Source organism: Rhinoraja longicauda, chromosome 19, assembly GCF_053455715.1.
Source record: "Rhinoraja longicauda isolate Sanriku21f chromosome 19, sRhiLon1.1, whole genome shotgun sequence".
NCBI classification, from domain to species: Eukaryota; Metazoa; Chordata; class Chondrichthyes; order Rajiformes; family Arhynchobatidae; genus Rhinoraja; species Rhinoraja longicauda.
In genome coordinates this window covers 14,697,547-14,716,266 of record NC_135971.1, presented here as the reverse complement: position 1 = coordinate 14,716,266, position 18,720 = coordinate 14,697,547, and the positions used below count along the sequence as shown (strand labels likewise).

At 42.4% G+C, this 18,720-nt stretch overlaps 1 protein-coding gene across 1 annotated transcript; it reads left to right on the top strand.

Moving 5' to 3' along the window:
• The first annotated feature begins 450 nt into the window (after window positions 1-450).
• Window positions 451-12,644, top strand: LOC144602700 (E3 ubiquitin-protein ligase TRIM39-like). The gene is made up of 4 exons (XM_078415830.1): window positions 451-687; window positions 1,380-1,402; window positions 1,501-1,616; window positions 10,613-12,644. Exons 1-4 carry the CDS (start codon window positions 580-582, stop codon window positions 11,143-11,145), a joined length of 780 nt encoding a protein of 259 aa, XP_078271956.1. The 5' UTR covers window positions 451-579; the 3' UTR covers window positions 11,146-12,644.
• Window positions 12,645-18,720: the final 6,076 nt, after the last annotated feature.

Sequence of the window (18,720 nt, the reverse complement as noted above, 5' to 3'; positions counted from 1 at the left end):
TGATCCCTGTGACGCGTGTAATAACAGGGCAGCGCAGTGACACAAGTAGTGCTGCTGTCTCCTAGTTCTGGTGAGCGGGTTCGATCCTGACCTCGGGCGCTGCCCGTGTGGTTCACGCCTTCTCCCTGTGACCGCGTCGGATTCCTTCCACGTCCCCAATACACGCTGGTTCAATGGTCAATGGGCGACGGTAAAATTATCCCGAGGAAAGCGGATGGTGGGCGTATAAATGGGAATTAAAGGGCACATGAAAAGGAATAGGCAGCAGGGAATTGTATTGAGGGTAAAGGATTGATGGGTTATAAGATTACCCTCTCGACATTTCAGAAGCATTTAGACAAAGAATTGAACTGGCAAAGCAAACAAAATTGCACAGGACAAATGTTACGGTCAAGGTGGTGTGGAAACACAATCAGTGACATGAAATATTGATCTTCACCTTTCATTTCACAGGAACAGTCACACAACCTTCAGTCCAAGATCACATCCCAGTTTGCTGAACTGCACCAGATTCTCACTGAGAAAGAGCAGCGTGTACTGGCAGATATCCGGGAGGAAGAGAAGAGGATTCTGAATAGAATGAAGAAAAATCTTGGAAAGATCGAAGAGAATTTAAAATCTATTCAGGAGGAACTCTTTAAGTTGCAGCAGCAGATGGATCAAAAGGACAGTGTGGTGTTTCTGAAGGTGAGGGGTGACACTCCAGTTTGGCGAAGTGAAAGTGCACAGTCACAAAATGGTGGGGGATATTTGTGAAATAAATGCTGCATTTGCCAGTAATTGAGAACTGGGTAAATGCTCCGTCTGTTCCAGAGCTGTGCTGCTGTTGTTCCCAAACTAAATGGCCTCCCGCATAATCTGTGGGATCTCAGCACTGCCTGCGGTCTCCTTGGGATGAGTTACTGTGATCCTGTCACTGAGTTAGCGAATGTTTGATATTTCCCCGAAAAGATGGAAAATCTCCAGGACTCAAAAGATCATGTGGAAAGTTTGTCCTATGTTCCTCTTTAGTGGGAAAGAATTACGCGGCGTTAAACCGATCTGTTGAAGGCTTGCTCTCGGATACACTTCTTCAAGCCCTTTGATTTACCCACCTTAACATGCCTTGAGGTCGCCAGCACTTAAGGGGACCTATCCTATCCTATCCTAATTATCCCTTTGCTCTTAAAGGAACCTATTCTCCCCATAGTTATTATTTTGCTATTAATACACTTGTAGAATCTCTAGGGCAATATCCAATATTTGTCTCTGTGATGATGACAATAAATGCTGGGCAATGGAACATTTCTGGGGCTTGTTGTGATTTGTGTGAAACTCCTGCTGTTTGGATGTGGATGTCCCGTCTCAGTCTGCTCAGATTTGTGTTTTATTTCTTGCAGGAGGAAGCTGGGAGGAAGAAGAGGTAGGACATGCTCTTGACTGAAACACTGCATGTTTGTGTGTAAAAGCTCAAAGAATTTGTTGATGCTCAGTTTATAACCAGCTGCTAAATATTTGCAGGGTTAGTGATGAAGATAAAGCATTCACAGTGACAGACGGGGCCTTGTCGATTGAAAAATTCCATCAGCATTTTTTGATGAACACGCTGTGGAGAGAAACATCTGCCATTAAGCGAGGTAAAACCTGTCCAGTTTCCCCTCTTCTTGTTTATAACGCCTTTTCGTAACACAGATGCAAACATTGCCGAGAGAGATTATATTCGCCTCTAACACTTCCTATGGCAGCTAGCTCTCTGCCACCCAGTGCCTGAAAACATTGAAAACTTTAGACTTTCCCTTCACAACTTAAACCGATGCCCTCGAAGTTTAGAAAACTGCATCTCCTACTCCTCAGTCCGTTGGCCCAGTTCATTATGACCAGTTTAATCTTAGACAACCTTCTTCACTCTCCACGATGTCTCATGAATTTTAGTCTCATCCACAAACCTGCTAGCCATGCCACCCACATACACATCATTTATCTAATCATTTGTATGAATAGGGACCAACAGTGGATTCAGCATTGAGCATTGTGGTGCACCACTTGCGACAGGCCTCCAGTCTGAAAAACAACTCTCTACCTCCACCCTCTGTCTCCCACCTTCAGGCCACATGTTTACCCATTGGCTAACTACCCTGGATTCCATATGTTCCAGCCTTCCTGATCAGCCTACCATGGAGTTCGCTGCTATCAAATTGCTAATCAGACCTCCAACATTCACATCCAAGCCTTAGAAATATAACATAAACAGCAGTGAGCATCTGAAATGTTCTGCCCTGGGAGGTAGTGATAGGTCAGATTATTGGAATAGGCAAAGTGAACACAGATGGATATTTGAAGGATCGAGAAATTGGCGGTTATGGACAACTTGTATAGAACAGGAATTGGTGCCATCGTAGATCAGTCAGGATCACATTGAATGGCGGAGTCGGCCTGAGGAGTGGAGCCTACTCCTCCTGCTATTTTCTTGTGATCTTTAGTTTTTTTCATACCTACAGCATGATAAACCTTACACAGAGTTGAATGCCGCAAAGATTGACAATACTTGTCCCTGGGACAATGATTTTGCTGTGCGGGGTGATATTGGGGAGACTAGGCCTGTGTACTCGAGCGTTTGGGTGTATTAGAGGGGATCTCAGTGAAACACAGTTCTTACAGGGCTCAGTGGGCTGGATGCAGGGAGGATGGTTCCCCTGTCAGAGGGGTCTGGAGAGCGGGCACTCTCTCAGAATGAGGGCCGCACCGTGTAGGACAGAGATAAGGAGACATTACTACACGCAGAGACTGGGGAACGACCCTGCACCGGTGGCTGTGGAGACTCAGTCATTCAGTGCTCTTGGAGCTGAGAGCCGTGGTTGTACATTACAGAGTCTGGCCCTTCGGCCCATCGTGTCCATGACCATCTTTTCCCCAGCTATACTAATCGATTTGCCCACATTCCACCGGCATTCTTCTCCACCTCACCTATTTAAATACCTCCAATATATTGATTTATATCTCACTCCACCACCTCCTCTGTAGCATGTTCCTGATATCACCCACTCTCAGTGTAAATCTATGTACTAAACCTCTCGTTTGTTTGTTTGTTCCTGAACTACAGCCAAAACCTTACACGATAGCATGACGATTTTAAGCCCACCTTACTCACCGTCATCCCTTTGGTGCTAATGGAAGAAGTTTCATTGAAATCGGTGTTATATTTTTTAAGTTATTCACATTTTAAATCTATCTCCTAGGGACGTTGGGGGGAGGGAGGGAGGGGGGGCGGAGTGAGTGAGGGGGGAGGAGGAGGAGGGGGAGAGGTGGGGGAGAGGTGGGGAGGAGAGGGTGCTGCACCAATGCAGGAGAGGTTTGGGCCCAATGGATCCACTTGGTCTAGTAAAACCTAAATCTCAGATATACTTTAAAATACTTTGCTCTCAATATAAACCTGCACTCTCGTGATTTGATATCCCTGCATGCGAATAAGGTTTAGATAATTAACCTGCATCCTGCTGCAGACTTTGACAACCTTCCCCACGATCCACAATTTTTGCTTCCTCCCCAAACTTACTAATCACACCTCCCACATTCACATCCAAGCCATGATCATATAACATAAACAGCAAAGGGGACTCGAAGTAAAAGAGCCATTAGTAGGCAGTGATCTCAATATGATAAGTTTTACTCTAAAAATTGAGCGGGAGAAGGGAAAATCGGAAGTGTCAGTATTACAGTATAGCAAAGGGGCATGAGGCAGGAGCTGGCCAGAATTCACTGGAAGGAGGCCCTAGCAGGGAAGACGGTGGAACAGCAATGGCAGGTATTCCTGGGAATAATGCAGAAGTTGCAGGATCAATTTATCCCAAAGAGGAGGAAAGATTCTAAGGGGAGTAAGAGGCACCCGTGGCTGACAAGGGAAGTCAAGGACAGCATAAAAATAAAAGAGAAGAAGTACAACAAAGCAAAGAAGAGTGGGAAGCCAGAGGATTGGGACTCTTTTGAGGAGCAACAGAACTAAGAAGGCAATATGGGGAGAAAAGATGGGGTACGAGGGTAGAAACATAGAAAATAGGTGCAGGAGGAGGCCATTCGGCCCTTCGAGCCTGCACCGCCATTCAATATGATCATGGCTGATCATCTAACTCAGTATCCTGTACCTGCCTTCTCTCCATACCCCCTGATCCCTTTAGGCATAAAAGCCACATCTAACTCCCTCTTAAATATAGCCAATGAACAGGCCTCAACTACCCTCTGTGGCAGAGAATTCCACTGATTCACCACTCTCTGTGTGAAAAAAAAACGTTCTCATCTCGGTCCTAAAAGACCCCCTTATCCTTAAACTGTGACCCCTTGTTCTGGACTTCCCCAACATCGGGAACAATCTTCCTGCATCTAGCCTGTCCAACCCCTTAAGAATTTTGTAAGTTTCTATAATATCCCCCCTCAATCTTCTAAATTCCAGCGAGTAGAAGCCGAGTCTATCCAGTCTTTCTTCATATGAAAGTCCTGCCATCCCAGGAATCAACCTGGTGAACCTTCTCTGTGCTCCCTCTATGGCAAGAATGTCTTTTGTCAGATTAGGAGACCAAAACTGTACGCAATACTCCAGGTGTGGTCTCACCAATGCCCTGTACAACTGCAGCAGAACCTCCTTGCTCCTGTACTCAAATCCCCTCGCTATGAATGCCAACATACCATTTGCTTTCTTCACTGCCTGCTGCACCTGCATGCCTACTTTCAATGACTGGTGTACCACGACACCCAGGTCTCGTTGCATCTCCCCTTTTCCTAATCGGCCACCATTCAGTTAATAGTCTGCTTTCCTGTTCTTGCCACCAAAGTGGATAACCTCACATTTATCCACATTATACTGCATCTGCCATGCATTTGCCCACTCACCTAACCTATTCAAGTCACCCTGCAGCCTCCTAGCATCCACCTCACAGCTAACACTGCCCCCCAGCTTCGTGTCATCCGCAAACTTGGAGATGTTGCATTCAATTCTCTCGTCCAAATCATTAATACATATTGTAAATAGCTGGGGTCCCAGCACTGAGCCTTGCGGTACCCCACTAGTCACTGCCTGCCATTCTGAAAAGGACCCGTTTATTCCTACTCTTTATCATATCATATCATATACATACAGCCGGAAACAGGCCTTTTCGGCCCTCCAAGTCCGTGCCGCCCAGTGATCCCCGCACATTAACACTATCCTACACCCACTAGGGACAATTTTTACATTTACCCAGCCAATTAACCTACATACCTTTGCTTCCTGTCTGCCAGCCAGTTCTCTATCCACATCAATACTGAACCCACAATACCGTGTGCTTTAAGTTTGCATACTAATCTCTTATGTGGGACCTTGTCGAAAGCCTTCTGGAAGTCCAGATATAACACATCCACTGGTTCTCCCTTATCCACTCTACTAGTTACATCCTCGAAAAATTCTATAAGATTCGTCAGACATGATTTACCTTTCATAAATCCATGCAGACCTTGTCCAATGATTTCACCACTTTCCAAATGTGCTGCTATCCCATCTTTAATAACTGACTCTAGCATTTTCCCCACGACCGACGTTAGACTAACTGGTCTGTAATTCCCCGTTTTCTCTCTCCCTCCCTTTTTGAAAAGTGGGGTTACATTATCTACCCTCCAATCCTCAGAATCTAAAGAGTTTTGAAAAATTATTACTAATGCATCCACTATTTCTGGGGCTACCTCCTTAAGCACTCTGTGATGCAGCCTATCTGGCCCTGGGGATTTATTGGCCTTTAATCCATTCAATTTACCTAACCCGACTAACCTGGATTTCACTCAGCTCCTCCATCTCATTTGACCCCCGGTCCTCTGCTATTTCCGGCAGATTATTTATGTCTTCCTTAGTGAAGACAGAACCAAAGTAGTTATTCAATTGGTCTGCCATGTCCTTGTTCCCCATGATCAATTCACCTGTTTCTGACTGCAAGGGACCTACATTTGTTTTAACTAATCTTTTTCTCTTCACATATCTATAAAAGCTTTTGCAGTCAGTTTTTATGTTCCCTGCCAGTCTTCTTTCATAATCTATTTTCCCTTTCCTAATTAAGCCCTTTGTCCTCCTCTGCTGGACTCTGAATTTCTCCCAGTCCTCTGGAAGGCTGCTTTTTCTTGCTAATTTGTATGCTTCATCTTTTGTTTTGATACTATCCCTAATTTCCCTTGTTAGCCATAGATGCACTACCTTCCCTGATTTATTCTTTTGCCAAATTGGGATGAACAATTGTTGTAGTTCATCCATGCGGTCTTTAAATGCCTTCCATTGCATATCCACCATCAACCCTTTAAGAATCAATTGCCAGTCTATCTTGGCCAATTCACGTCTCATACCCTCAAAGTTACCTTTCTTTAAGTTCAGAACCGTTGTTTCTGAATTAACTATGTCACTCTCCATCCTAATGAAGAACTCAACCATATTATGGTCACTCTTGCCCAAGGGGCCACGCACATCAAGACTGCTAACTAACCCTTCCTGATTACTCAATACCCAGTCTAGAATAGCCTGCTCTCTCGTTAGTTCCTCTACATGTTGGTTTAGAAAACTATCCCGCATACATTCCAAGAAATCCTCTTCCTCAGCACCTCTGCCAATTTGATTCACCCAATCTATATGTAGATTGAAGTCACCCATTATAACTGTTTTACCTTTGTTGCACGCATTTCTAATTTCCTGTTTGATGCCATCCCCAACTCTACTACTACTGTTAGGTGGCCTGTACACAACTCCCACTAGCGTTTTCTGCCCCTTAGTGTTTCGCAGCTCTACCCATATCGATTCCACATCCTCCAAGCTAATGTCCTTCCTTTCTATTGCGTTAATCTCCTCTCTAACCAGCAACGCTACCCCACCTCCTTTTCCTTTCTGTCTATCCCTCCTGAATATTGAATATCCCTGGATGTTCAGCTGCCAGCCTTGGTCACCCTGGAGCCATGTCTCCGTAATCCCAACTATATCATATTCATTAATAACTATCTGCACATTCAACTCATTCACCTTATTACGAATGCTCCTTGCATTGAGGCACAAAGCCTTCAGGCTTGTCTTTACAACACTCTTACCCCTTATACAATTATGTTGAAAAGTGGCCCTTTTTGATTTTTGCCCTGGATTTGTCTGCCTGCCACTTTTACTTTTCACCTTGCTATCTATTGCTTCTACCCTCATTTTACACCCCTCTGTCTCTCTGCTCATGCTCCCATCCCCCTGCCACATTAGTTTAATTCCTCCCCGACAGCACTAGCAAACACTCCCCCAAGGACATTGGTTCCATTCCAGCTCAGGTGCAGACCGTCCTGTTTGTACTGGTCCCACCTCCCCCAGAACTGGTTCCAATGTCCTAGAAATTTGAATCCCTCCCCCTTGCACCATTTTTCAAACCACATATTCATCTGAAATATCCTCCTATTTCTACTCTGACTAGCACGTGGCACTTGTAGTAATCCAGAGATTATTACCTTTGAGGTCCTACTTTTTAAGTTTATCTCCTAGCTCCCTAAATTCACCTTGTAAGACCTCATCCCGTTTTTAATCTATATCTTTGTTGCCAATGTGCACCACGACAACTGGCTGTTCACCCTCCCCCTCCAGAATGTTCTGCAGCCGCTCAGAGACATCCCTGACCCTTGCACCAGAAATCGTTTGCGGCCGCAGAAACGCCTATCTATTCTCCTTACAATTGAATCCCCTATTACTATAGCCCTTCCACTCTTTTGCCTCCCCTCCTTTGCCGCAGAGCCACCCACGGTGCCATGAACTTGGCTGCTGCTGCCTTCCCCAGATGAGCCATCTCCCCCCACAGTATCCAAAATGGTATATCTGTCTAGGAGGGAGATGACCGCAGGGGACTCCTGCACTATCTGCCTACTGCTACACTGGCTAGTGGCCACCCGTTTCCTTTCTGTCCGCTTAACCTTTACCTGCGGTGTGGTCAACTCACTGTACCCGCTATTCACGACCTTCTCAGCATCGTGGATGCTCCAGTATGAATCCAACAGCAGCTCCAACCGTTCAATGCGGTCTGCCAGGAGCTGCAGCTGGACACACTTCCTCCACACGTAGTCATCAGGGACACCGACAATATCCCTGATCTCCCACATGTTGCAGGATGAGCACTCCACTCCACGGTAAACTAGCCAATAATATATAGGATAGAAAAATCTTTTTTAGGTATGTAAAGAGGAAAAAAATAGTCAAGGCAAATGTGCGTCCCTTGAAGACAGAAGCAGGGGAATTTATTATGGGGAACAAGAAAATGGCAGACGAGTTGAAACGGTACTATGGATCTGTCTTCACTAAGGAAGATACAAGCAATCTCCCAGATGTTCTAGTGGCAACAGATCCTAGGGTGACGGAGGAACGGAAGGAAATTCACATTAGGCAGGAAATGGTGTTGGGTAGACTGATGGGACTGAAGGCTGATAAATCCCCAGGGCCTGATGGTCTGCATTCCAGGGTAGTTAAGGAGGTGGCGCTAGAAATTGTGGGCGCATTGGTGATCATTTTCCAATGTTCTACAGATTCACGATCAGTTCCTGTGGATTGGAGGGTAGCTAATGTTGTCCCACTTTTTAAGATAGGAGGGAGAGAGAAAACGGGAAATTATAGACCAGTTAGTCTTACATGAGTGGTGGGGAAGATGCTGGAATCAATTATAAAAGACGAAATTGCGGAGCATTTGGATAGTAGTTAACAGGATTTTTCCAAGTCAGCATTGATTTACAAAGGGGAAATCATGCTTGACTAATCTTCTGGAATTCTTTGAGGATGTAACTAGGAAAATTGACAGGGGGGAGCCGGTGGATGTGGTGTACCTCGACTTTCAGAAAGCCTTCGACAAGGTTCCACATAGGAGAGGTTGAGTGAGTGGGCGGATACATGGCAGATGCAGTTTAATGTAGATAAGTGTGAGGTTATTCACTTTGGAAGTAAGAATAGAAAGGCAGATTATTATCTGAATGGTGTCAAGTTAGGAGGAGGGGGAGTTCAACGAGATCTGGGTGTCCTAGTGCATCAGTCAATGAAAGGAAGCATGCAGGTACAGCAGGCAGTGAAGAAAGCCAATGGAATGTTGGCCTTCGTAACAAGAGGAGTTGAGTATAGGAGCAAAGAGATCCTTCTACAGTTGTACCGGGCCCTGGTGAGACCGCACCTGGAGTACTGTGTGCAGTTTTGGTCTCCAAATTTGAGGAAGGATATTCTTGCTATGGAGGGCGTGCAGCGTAGGTTCACTAGGTTAATTCCCGGAATGGCGGGACTGTCGTATGTTGAAAGGCTGGAGCGATTGGGCTTGTATACACTGGAATTTAGAAGGATGAGGGGGGATCTTATTGAAACATATAAGATAATTAGGGGATTGGACACATTAGAGGCAGATAACATGTTCCCAATGTTGGGGGAGTCCAGAACAAGGGGCCACAGTTTAAGAATAAGGGGTAGGCCATTTAGAACGGAGATGAGGAAGAACTTTTTCAGTCAGAGGGTGGTGAAGGTGTGGAATTCTCTGCCTCAGAAGGCAGTAGAGGCCAGTTCGTTGGATGCTTTCAAGAGAGAGCTGGATAGAGCTCTTAAGGATAGCGGAGTGAGGGGGTATGGGGAGAAGGCAGGAACGGGGTACTGATTGAGAGTGATCAGCCATGATCGCATTGAATGGCGGTGCTGGCTCGAAGGGCTGAATGGCCTACTCCTGCACCTATTGTCTATTGTCTATTGTCTATTAGTGGGCAAAATTAGATTTTTAGATTTAGAGATACAGCGCGGAAACAGGCCCTTCGGCACACCGGGTCCGCGCCGCCCAGCGATCCCCGCACGTTAACACTATCCTACACACATTAGGGACATTTTAAAAAAAAACATTTACCCAGTCAATTAACCTACATACCTGTACGTCTTTGGAGGGTGGGAGTAAACCGAAGATCTCGGAGAAAAGCCACGCAGGTCACGGGGAGAACGTACAAACTCCGTACAGACGCCGCCCGTAGTCAGGATCGAACCTGAGTCTCCGGCGCTGCATTCGCTGTAAGGCGGCAACTCTACCGCTGCGCCACCATGCGGCGCATGAGCACATGGTATTCTGTCCAACACCCGATCATTCATACTCTGCTTCCTTCCATGGTCCAAGCCACCCCTCCCTCTCTCTCACCCTCCACTCCAAGAAACAGGGGCAGGTCATCTGGCCCCTCGTGTCTGCCCCCCTTCACTGTGATCATGACGACCCCACCACTCACCTCTACCTCCTCTTTAACAACCTCAAATTACCGCTAACTTCAATATCCTCTTGGTCCGATCTGCCTCCATATATGAGTGCCGCCCCCCCCCCCCCCTTCGTTTCTCCACCACCGCAATCTCGCAATGCCCCTCACTCTCCGCACTCGTCTTCCCCGTCCACCCTCCCCCACCTCACGAAATTCCCTTGCTATCCCCGGATAAAAACTCCGGGAGAGATGTCTGTTGTGCACCCGATGTGGTTGTGGGTGAAACCCCGGGCACGGTTTGAGTTGTCCGCCCGCCTGTGCCTGAGGCCGAGCGGCCTCTCCCCCGGTCCCGGGGCCGCGCTGCCCGAGTCTCCCCCCGACCCCCGGGGTCTCTCTGATTCTCTGCTTCTCCCCCCAGTCTCCGTCACCCTGGATGTGGAAACAGCGCATCCGTGGCTCGAGGTGTCTGAGGATCGGAAGAGGGTGAGACGGACCCGGACCCGGAGGAGTCTCCCTGACACCGGGAAGAGGTTTACAGACAATCCGTGTGTGCTGGGATCGGAGGGATTCGCATCGGGGAGACATTACTGGGAGGTGGAGGTGGCGGGGAGTCGGGGCTGGAGTCTGGGAGTCGCCGCAGAGTCTGTGGAGATGAAGGGACGCGTCACACCGACCCCGGAGACTGGAGTCTGGAGCATCGGGCGGTGGGGTGACGAGATTCTTGCATTCACCTCCCCTCCATCCCGTCTCCCCGCCCGTCCCATCCCCGGGAGGGTGGGAGTTTATCTCAGTTGCGAGTCCGGGACTGTTTCATTTTACGACGCGGACACCAAGTCCCATCTCCACACCTTCACTGGGAATAAATTCACGGAGAAACTTTATCCTTTCTTCTGGCCTTGGGATGAAGACCACTGGCTGAGAATCTGCTCCGGTTCCGCTCCGGGTGTGTAAAAGGGTCGGGTCCCGGGACCGGCGTCAGGAGCGGGGCTCAGGGGCTGTGGGGCAGAAACCCAGTGGACAACAGGTCGGCGCTGAACGGCTCCCATTTAATCCCCAAACTCCGCATCGTAAAACTCCAGTGAGCGCGGAAATAAAACCAGGGGGAATGTAAATGTGGGAAGAGAGAAATAAACAGCAAGTGGAATCAGAGCTGTCGATCCGTTCATTTCAACACGTTAACTGCGTCACTTCTTGGTCCCGCCACTAGATGGCAGCAACGCCACGCGGTGCGACCACAGACCAGCTGTAACTTTGAGAATTAACTTTGACAATTGCAGAAACAGAGGGAATCTGATTTAATAAGTGACTTTTGTCACCTGTTACCACACCTGCGGCCCAAACCACATGCATGGCTTAAAATGGGGAATAAAAGCATAAATCGCCCCCAAAACTCAGCAGGTCAGGCAGCATCTGCAAGGTGAAACATACCTTACATTTCAATGGACAATAGGTGCAGGAGTAGGCCATTCGGCCCCTCGAGCCAGCACCGCCATTCAATGTGATTATGGCTGATCATTCACAATCAGTACCCCGTTCCTGCCTTCTCCCCATAACCCCTGACTCCTCTATCATTAAGAGCTCTATCTAGCTCTCTCTTTTTTAAAAATATATATATATATATATATTTATTTTTTTACAGAACTTTTTTAAACAAGTCATCCCTCCCAACCCCCCTCCCACATCCCTCCCCCTGTATTAATGCTTAATAAGAAAAAGAAAGGAAAGATAAAGAAAACAGAAAGATTGCCTGGGTGGTGGAAGTTCTGAACACGCTCCATGGAATTCCAATCAGAATAAACTATTTATATATATGTACTTCTCACCCAAAAGGACCAACGAGAATATCAGCAACTCTTCTATGTGTATAGACCCATCTTTTGTAAATAAGGGCGGCAAATATTTAAGAACGTATCATATTTGTTCCTTAAGTTATAAGTAATTTTTTCAAGTAGGATACAATTAGAAATTTCATTATTCCAAAGGTCCATGTTTAAATAGGAATCTGATTTCCAAGTAACTGCGATAGATTTTTTGGCTACTGCTAATGCAATTTTTGTATAAATTCTTTCTGATATTTATTCATTTTAAGTTGTGGTTTTAACCCTTCAACATCACCCAATAAAAAAAGTCTTGGGCTATGTGGGAGTATTCCAATAATCTGTTCCAAAAAACCTCTTAAATTTGTCCAAAAAGGTTGAATTTTTGAACAGGACCAAGTAGAATGAAAAAAAGTACCAATTTCTTGATTGCACCGAAAACATTGGTCAGATAAGCTTGGGTTTATTCTCTTTAATTTTTGTGGTGTCATATATAATTGGTGTAAAAAGTTATATTGTACTAATCTAAATCGAACATTTATTGTATTTTTCATACTGTCAAGGCATAATTTTGACCAATTTGTTCCATCAATATTAATATTCAAATCTGTCTCCCATCTTCGCCTTGATATATGGATTCCTTGTTTAGTGTCTTTTTTTGGATTAAATTATACATAATAAAGATAAAAAATTTAATTTGTCCTTTTTGAATTAGGTTTTCAATTTCCATAGGTTTCGGAAGTAACATTGTTTGACCCAGTTTATCTCTTAAATAAGCTCTTAATTGAAAGTAACAAAAAAGAGTATTATTTGATATTTGTTATTTATTTTTCAGTTGTTCAAATGACATCAATATACCTTTTTCAAAACAATCTCCTATATATCTAATCCCTTTTTGATACCATCTATATAAAAGCTGATTGTCCATTGTAAAAGGTATCAGTCTGTTTTGAATCAGAGGGGTCCTTGCTAATAAGGATTTCTTAGTTTCATCCTCAAAGTTTACCTTATTCCATAATCTGATCAGGTGTTTTAATAATGGAGATTCTTTCAGTCCCCGTATCAATTTAGGTTCCCATTTATATATAAAGTCTTCTGGTATATTTTCTCCTATTTTATCTAATTCTATTCTCGTCCATGCCGGTTTTTCTTCTTCAAAAAGAGATGCAATAAATCTAAGTTGATTTGCTTTATAATAATTCTTAAAATTTGGAAGTTGTAATCCTCCTGAATCAAATTTCTATGTCAATTTTTCCAACGATATTCTTGACATCTTACCTTTCCAAAGAAATTTCCGCACACATTTATTTAACTCTTGATAAAACTTCTGCGGTACTTGTATTGGTATTGTTTGAAATAAATATTGTAATTTCGGGAAATATATTCATTTTTACAACATTAACTCTTCCTATTAATGTTATTGGTAACGTCATCCATTTATCAAGGTCTTGTTGAATTTTTTTTAGTAATAATAAATAATTTAATTTATATAAATTCCTCATATCATTATCAATTCTTATACCTAAATACTTTATACCAATTAATGGCCATCTAAATTGGGTTACTAATCGACATTGAGTATAGTCTCCTTTCGTAAGGGGTAAAATTTCACTTTTATCCCAATTTATTTTATAACCTGATACTTTGCCATATTCTTCCAATCTAAAAGATAGTTTACGCAACGAGTCTAATGGCTTTGTTAAATATATCAAAACATCATCTGCAAATAAGTTAATCTTAAATTCTTCCTGGTTAACTTTAAAACCCTTAATATCTGAGTCAGTTCTGATTCGTTCAGCTAATGGTTCTATCGCCAGCACAAATAAAGCAGGTGATAATGGACATCCTTGTCTAGTTGACCTTTTTAATTGAAAGGGTGTTGAAGTTTGGCCATTTGTCACTACTTTGGCTTTTGGATTAGCATTTCGAGCTTTAATCCTATTTATAAAGGTTGTTCCTAACCCGTATTTTTCCAATACTTTATATAAAAAATCCCATTCTAACCTATCGAATGCCTTTTCTGCATCCAAAGCTACTGCTACACTTATTTCAGCCCTCTTTTGTGCCAAATGCATTATACTAAATGATCTAGTTACATTATCTGCAGAATGTCTATTTTTAATAAACCCAGTTTGATCCATCTATATCTATCTATCTATATCTATATCTATCTATATCTATATAATACTAAAACTCTGCGTTCGTATGTAGGGATGTATGTGTGTATGTACGGAAGTTTAACTTACAAACCCTACTCCTCCAAGACGGTACACCAAAGCGCTACGATTTTTGTACCGCCGTATTCACAATTAACCTGGGCAACTATTGTAAGTACTTTCGTTCAAATTGAAGCTACCTTTTTAAAGCTAGAGAGATATTAAAGTTTAAATTTTCATTTCTAACCCTTTTCTTCAAGGGGCTACATTTGTTTCCAAAAGTTTCCAGAAAAGGATTTAGTTTTCAGCAAGGATTTAGTTTTCAGCTTGTGACGGCTACATTGTTTCGAAAAGCTTCCAAGAAGTCTTTTTTGTTATTGCAAGTCAAGTCAAGTCAAGTCAAGTCACTTTTATTTGTATAGCACATTTAAAAACAACCCACGTTGACCAAAGTACTGCACATCTGATTAGGAAAAAAAAAAAAAACATCTTGGAGAGTAAGAGTGGGGCTGGGGGAGGAGAGAATGGGGGGTGTGGGGACGGGCCCAACGGGCCCTCCCCAACGGGCACACTTGGAGAGTAAGGGTGGGGCTGGGGGAGGAGAGAATGGGGGGTGTGGGGACGGTACACCAAAGCGCTACGATTTTTGTACCGCCGTATTCACCATTAACCTGGGCAACTATTGTAAGTACTTTCGTTCAAATTGAAGCTACCTTTTTAAAGCTAGAGAGATATTAAAGTTTAAATTTTCATTTCTAACCTTTTTCTTCAAGGGGCTACATTTGTTTCCAAAAGTTTCCAGAAAAGGACAGAAAAGGATTTAGTTTTCAGCTTGTGACGGCTACATTGTTTCGAAAAACTTCCAAGAAGTCTTTTTTGTTATTGCAAGTCAAGTCAAGTCAAGTCAAGTCAGTTTTATTTGTACAGCACATTTAAAAACAACCCACGTTGACCAAAGTGCTGCACATCTGATTAGGAAAAAAAAAAGACATCTGAGTAGGAAAAAAAAAAAAAAAGAAGGCTATAGTGGTCACTTGACATACACAGATCAGGAGGACGGGCCCAACGGGCACACTTGGAGAGTAAGAGTGGGGCTGGGGGAGGAGAGAATGGGGGGTGTGGGGACGGGCCCAACGGGCCCTCTTTTCTAGTATAATACTAAAACTCTGCGTTCGTATGTAGGGATGTATGTGTGTATGTACGGAAGTTTAACTTACAAACCCTACTCCTCCAAGACGGTACACCAAAGCGCTACGATTTTTGTACCGCCGTATTCACCATTAACCTGGGCAACTATTGTAAGTACTTTCGTTCAAATTGAAGCTACCTTTTTAAAGCTAGAGAGATATTAAAGTTTAAATTTTCATTTCTAACCCTTTTCTTCAAGGGGCTACATTTGTTTCAAAAAGTTTACAGAAAATCATTTAGTTTTCAGCAAGGATTTAGTTTTCAGCTTGTGACGGCTACATTGTTTCGAAAAGCTTCCAAGAAGTCTTTTTTGTTATTGCAAGTCAAGTCAAGTCAAGTCAAGTCAATTTTATTTGTATAGCACATTTAAAAACAACCCACGTTGACCAAAGTACTGCACATCTGATTAGGAAAAAAACAAAAAACATCTGATTAGGAAAAAAAAAAAAACGGGCACACTTGGAGAGTAAGAGTGGGGCTGGGGAAGGAGAGAATGGGGGGTGTGGGGACGGGCCCAACGGGCCCTCCCCAACGGGCACACTTGGAGAGTAAGAGTGGGGCTGGGGGAGGAGAGAATGGGGGGTGTGGGGACGGGCCCAACGGGCCCTCTTTTCTAGTATGTATTAATTTTGATAGATATTTAGACAATCTACTAGATAATTTTTTTACTATTATTTTATAATCTGTATTCAACAAAGATATAGGTCTGCATGATGCTGGTTTTAAAGGGTCTCTATCTTTTTTTGGTATTACTGTTAGGATCGCTGTCGTAAAAGACTCTGGGAGATTATGCGTTCTTTCCCCCTGATGCATTACCTCCATAAAAGGAGGAATTAATAATTCTTTAAATTTTTTAATAAAATTCTGGTGGGAACCCATCTTCTCCTGGAGATTTATTACTCTGTAATGATGCTAAAACTTCTTTAACCTCTTTTAATGAAAAAGGCATATCTAATCCCATCTGTTCTTCTAAATTTAATTTTGGAAGGTTTATTTGTCATAGAAATCTTTCTATCTCGTTAATATCTTTTTGTGATTCCGACTGATATAATTCAGAATAATTTTTTTTTTAAAGTTTCATTAATTTCTAAAGGTTTATAAGTAATTTTATTTGTATTTATTCTAATAGCATTAATCGTTCTCGAAGACTGCTCAGTTTTCAATTGCCAGGCAAGAACCTTATGTGATCTCTCTCCTAACTCGTAGTACCTCTGTTTAGTTCTCATAATTTCTTTTTCTGTTCGGTATGTCTGTAACATATTATATTGTAACTTCTTATTAATAAGTTGTCTTCGTTTCTCTTGTTTCATACCTTTGAGATTCTTTTTCTAATTTTGTAATTTCTTTCTCCAATTGCTCTACTTCAGCCATATATTCTTTCTTAATTTTAGAAGTGTAACTTATTATCTGTCCTCTCAAATATGCTTTCATTGCATCCCATAAAACAAATTTATCATCAACTGAGTTGGAATTTGCATCTAAAAAAAAATTGAATTTGTCTTCTCATAAAATCACAGAAATCTTCTCGATTTAATAATGTTGAATTAAATCTCCATCTATAAGTCGTTTCCTCCTTATCCATCATTACCATTGTCATTATTAAAGGGGAATGGTCTGACAATATTCTTGCTTTATATTCAACATTTTTCACTCTGTCCTGTATATTTGTTGATAATAAAAAGAAATCAATCCTCGAGTAAACTTTATGTCTATTTGAATAAAAAGAATAATCTCTTTCTCTTGGGTTAAGTCTTCTCCATATATCGGTTAGATTTAAATCTTTCATCAATGACAAAGTTAATTTTGCTATTTTCGTTTTTGTAACTGTCCTAGCTGATCTATCTAAAACTGGGTCTAAACAAAAATTAAAGTCTCCACCTATTAGTATTTTATCGTGAGCATCGGCCAAATTCAAAAAAGTTTCTTTTATAAATTTTATATCATTTTCATTTGGTGCATAAATATTCATCAAAGTCCATAATTCCGAAAAAAGTTGACAATGTATAATCACATATCTTCCCGCAGGATCGATTATTGTATTTTATATTTTAATTGGTAACGTTTTATTAACCAAAATTGCGACTCCCCTCCCCCTTCCCACCCAGTCTCTTTTTAATTTCTGATGTTCCATCTCTGTTAAGTGTGTTTCCTGCAAAAAAGCTATATCTATCTTCATTTTTTTGATGTGTGTTAAAATTCGTTTTCTTTTCACCGGCCCATTTAGCCCATTAACATTAAAACTCAAAAAATTCAATAATTTAGCTATTATTCTTAACAAAATGACTCCAATCTACAACGTTGCTTAACACCTCATTTCTCGTAGTTCTTTGGGGAATTTCCTTAAAATTCACCATGTTGCTGTACTTCCCCCCCCCCCCCCCCCCTAACATCCAGGCTAAAAGAAAGAGAAAAAGAAATTATTAGAGGAACACAAAATACCCCCCTACTAATGCTGTTTGTGAAAAAGAAAACAACATTACCTCCCTCCATTTTACGGGTCATGGCTAATGCCATGAAAACACACATGAATCCCGCAGTCATCAATCAGTGGTTCTCCAGCCCCCCCGAACCAAAATAACTTTTCTCCACTACTCATTTTATATATTTTTCCACCGTTTCAAGTCTATATGTTATTCTCTTTCATCTTGTATCTTGTATCTGGAGAGCTTTTGGAAGTTTTAAAGCAAAATCCTCTGCCTCCCGATAGTCAGTAAAGAATTTATTTCCTCCAGTTTCTGAAAATATTTTCAACGTTGCAGGATATCGCAGATAAAATCTGTAGCCCTTTTTCCCACAAGACTTTTTTCACTGGTTTAAATTCCTTCCTTCTCTTCAAAAGTTCATAACTTATATCAGGGTAGAAAAAAAGTTTATTCTCTCCACTTCTCAATGGACCAGAATTCGTTTTGGCACTTTGTGCAGCCGCCTGCAAAACTCTTTCATGTCCTGATGTCTTAAACATTTTATTAGAATTGATCGCGGATACTGACCATGTTTTGGTCTTGGTCTTAAGGCCCTATGTACCCTTTCAATTTCAATTGGTTGGTCACTCTTTTCCATTCCCAAGATATCCGGGATCCATTTTTGAAAAAATTCTATTGGCTCCTCTCCCTCTGCACTTTCTTCAAGACCGACAATCTTTATATTATTTCGTCTAGTGCTATTCACCAGCAAGTCCAATTTTGCAAATATCTGTTTCCTTTCCATTGTCCAGGCAGTTACATCATTTTCGATCTTGTTCACTCTATCGTTAGTGTCTTCAGTTGTTTCTTCCAGTCTTTTAACTTTCAAATGCCTCCATTTTTTTAAAACTCCTGTTGATCGCAATGTTATTATTGTTAACTGTCAGTTCCAATGATTTTAAT

What these genes read in the sequence shown, in the direction of transcription:
- LOC144602700 (XM_078415830.1), top strand. Translation starts at nt 580, where the DNA reads ATGAAGAAAAATCTTGGAAAGATCGAAGAGAATTTAAAATCTATTCAG. An exon ending in ACAGTGTGGTGTTTCTGAAG is followed by an intron (nt 688 to 1,379) that starts GTGAGGGGTGAC and finishes TATTTCTTGCAG; the next exon opens with GAGGAAGCTGGGAGGAAGAA. An exon ending in AACATCTGCCATTAAGCGAG is followed by an intron (nt 1,617 to 10,612) that starts GTAAAACCTGTC and finishes TTCTCCCCCCAG; the next exon opens with TCTCCGTCACCCTGGATGTG.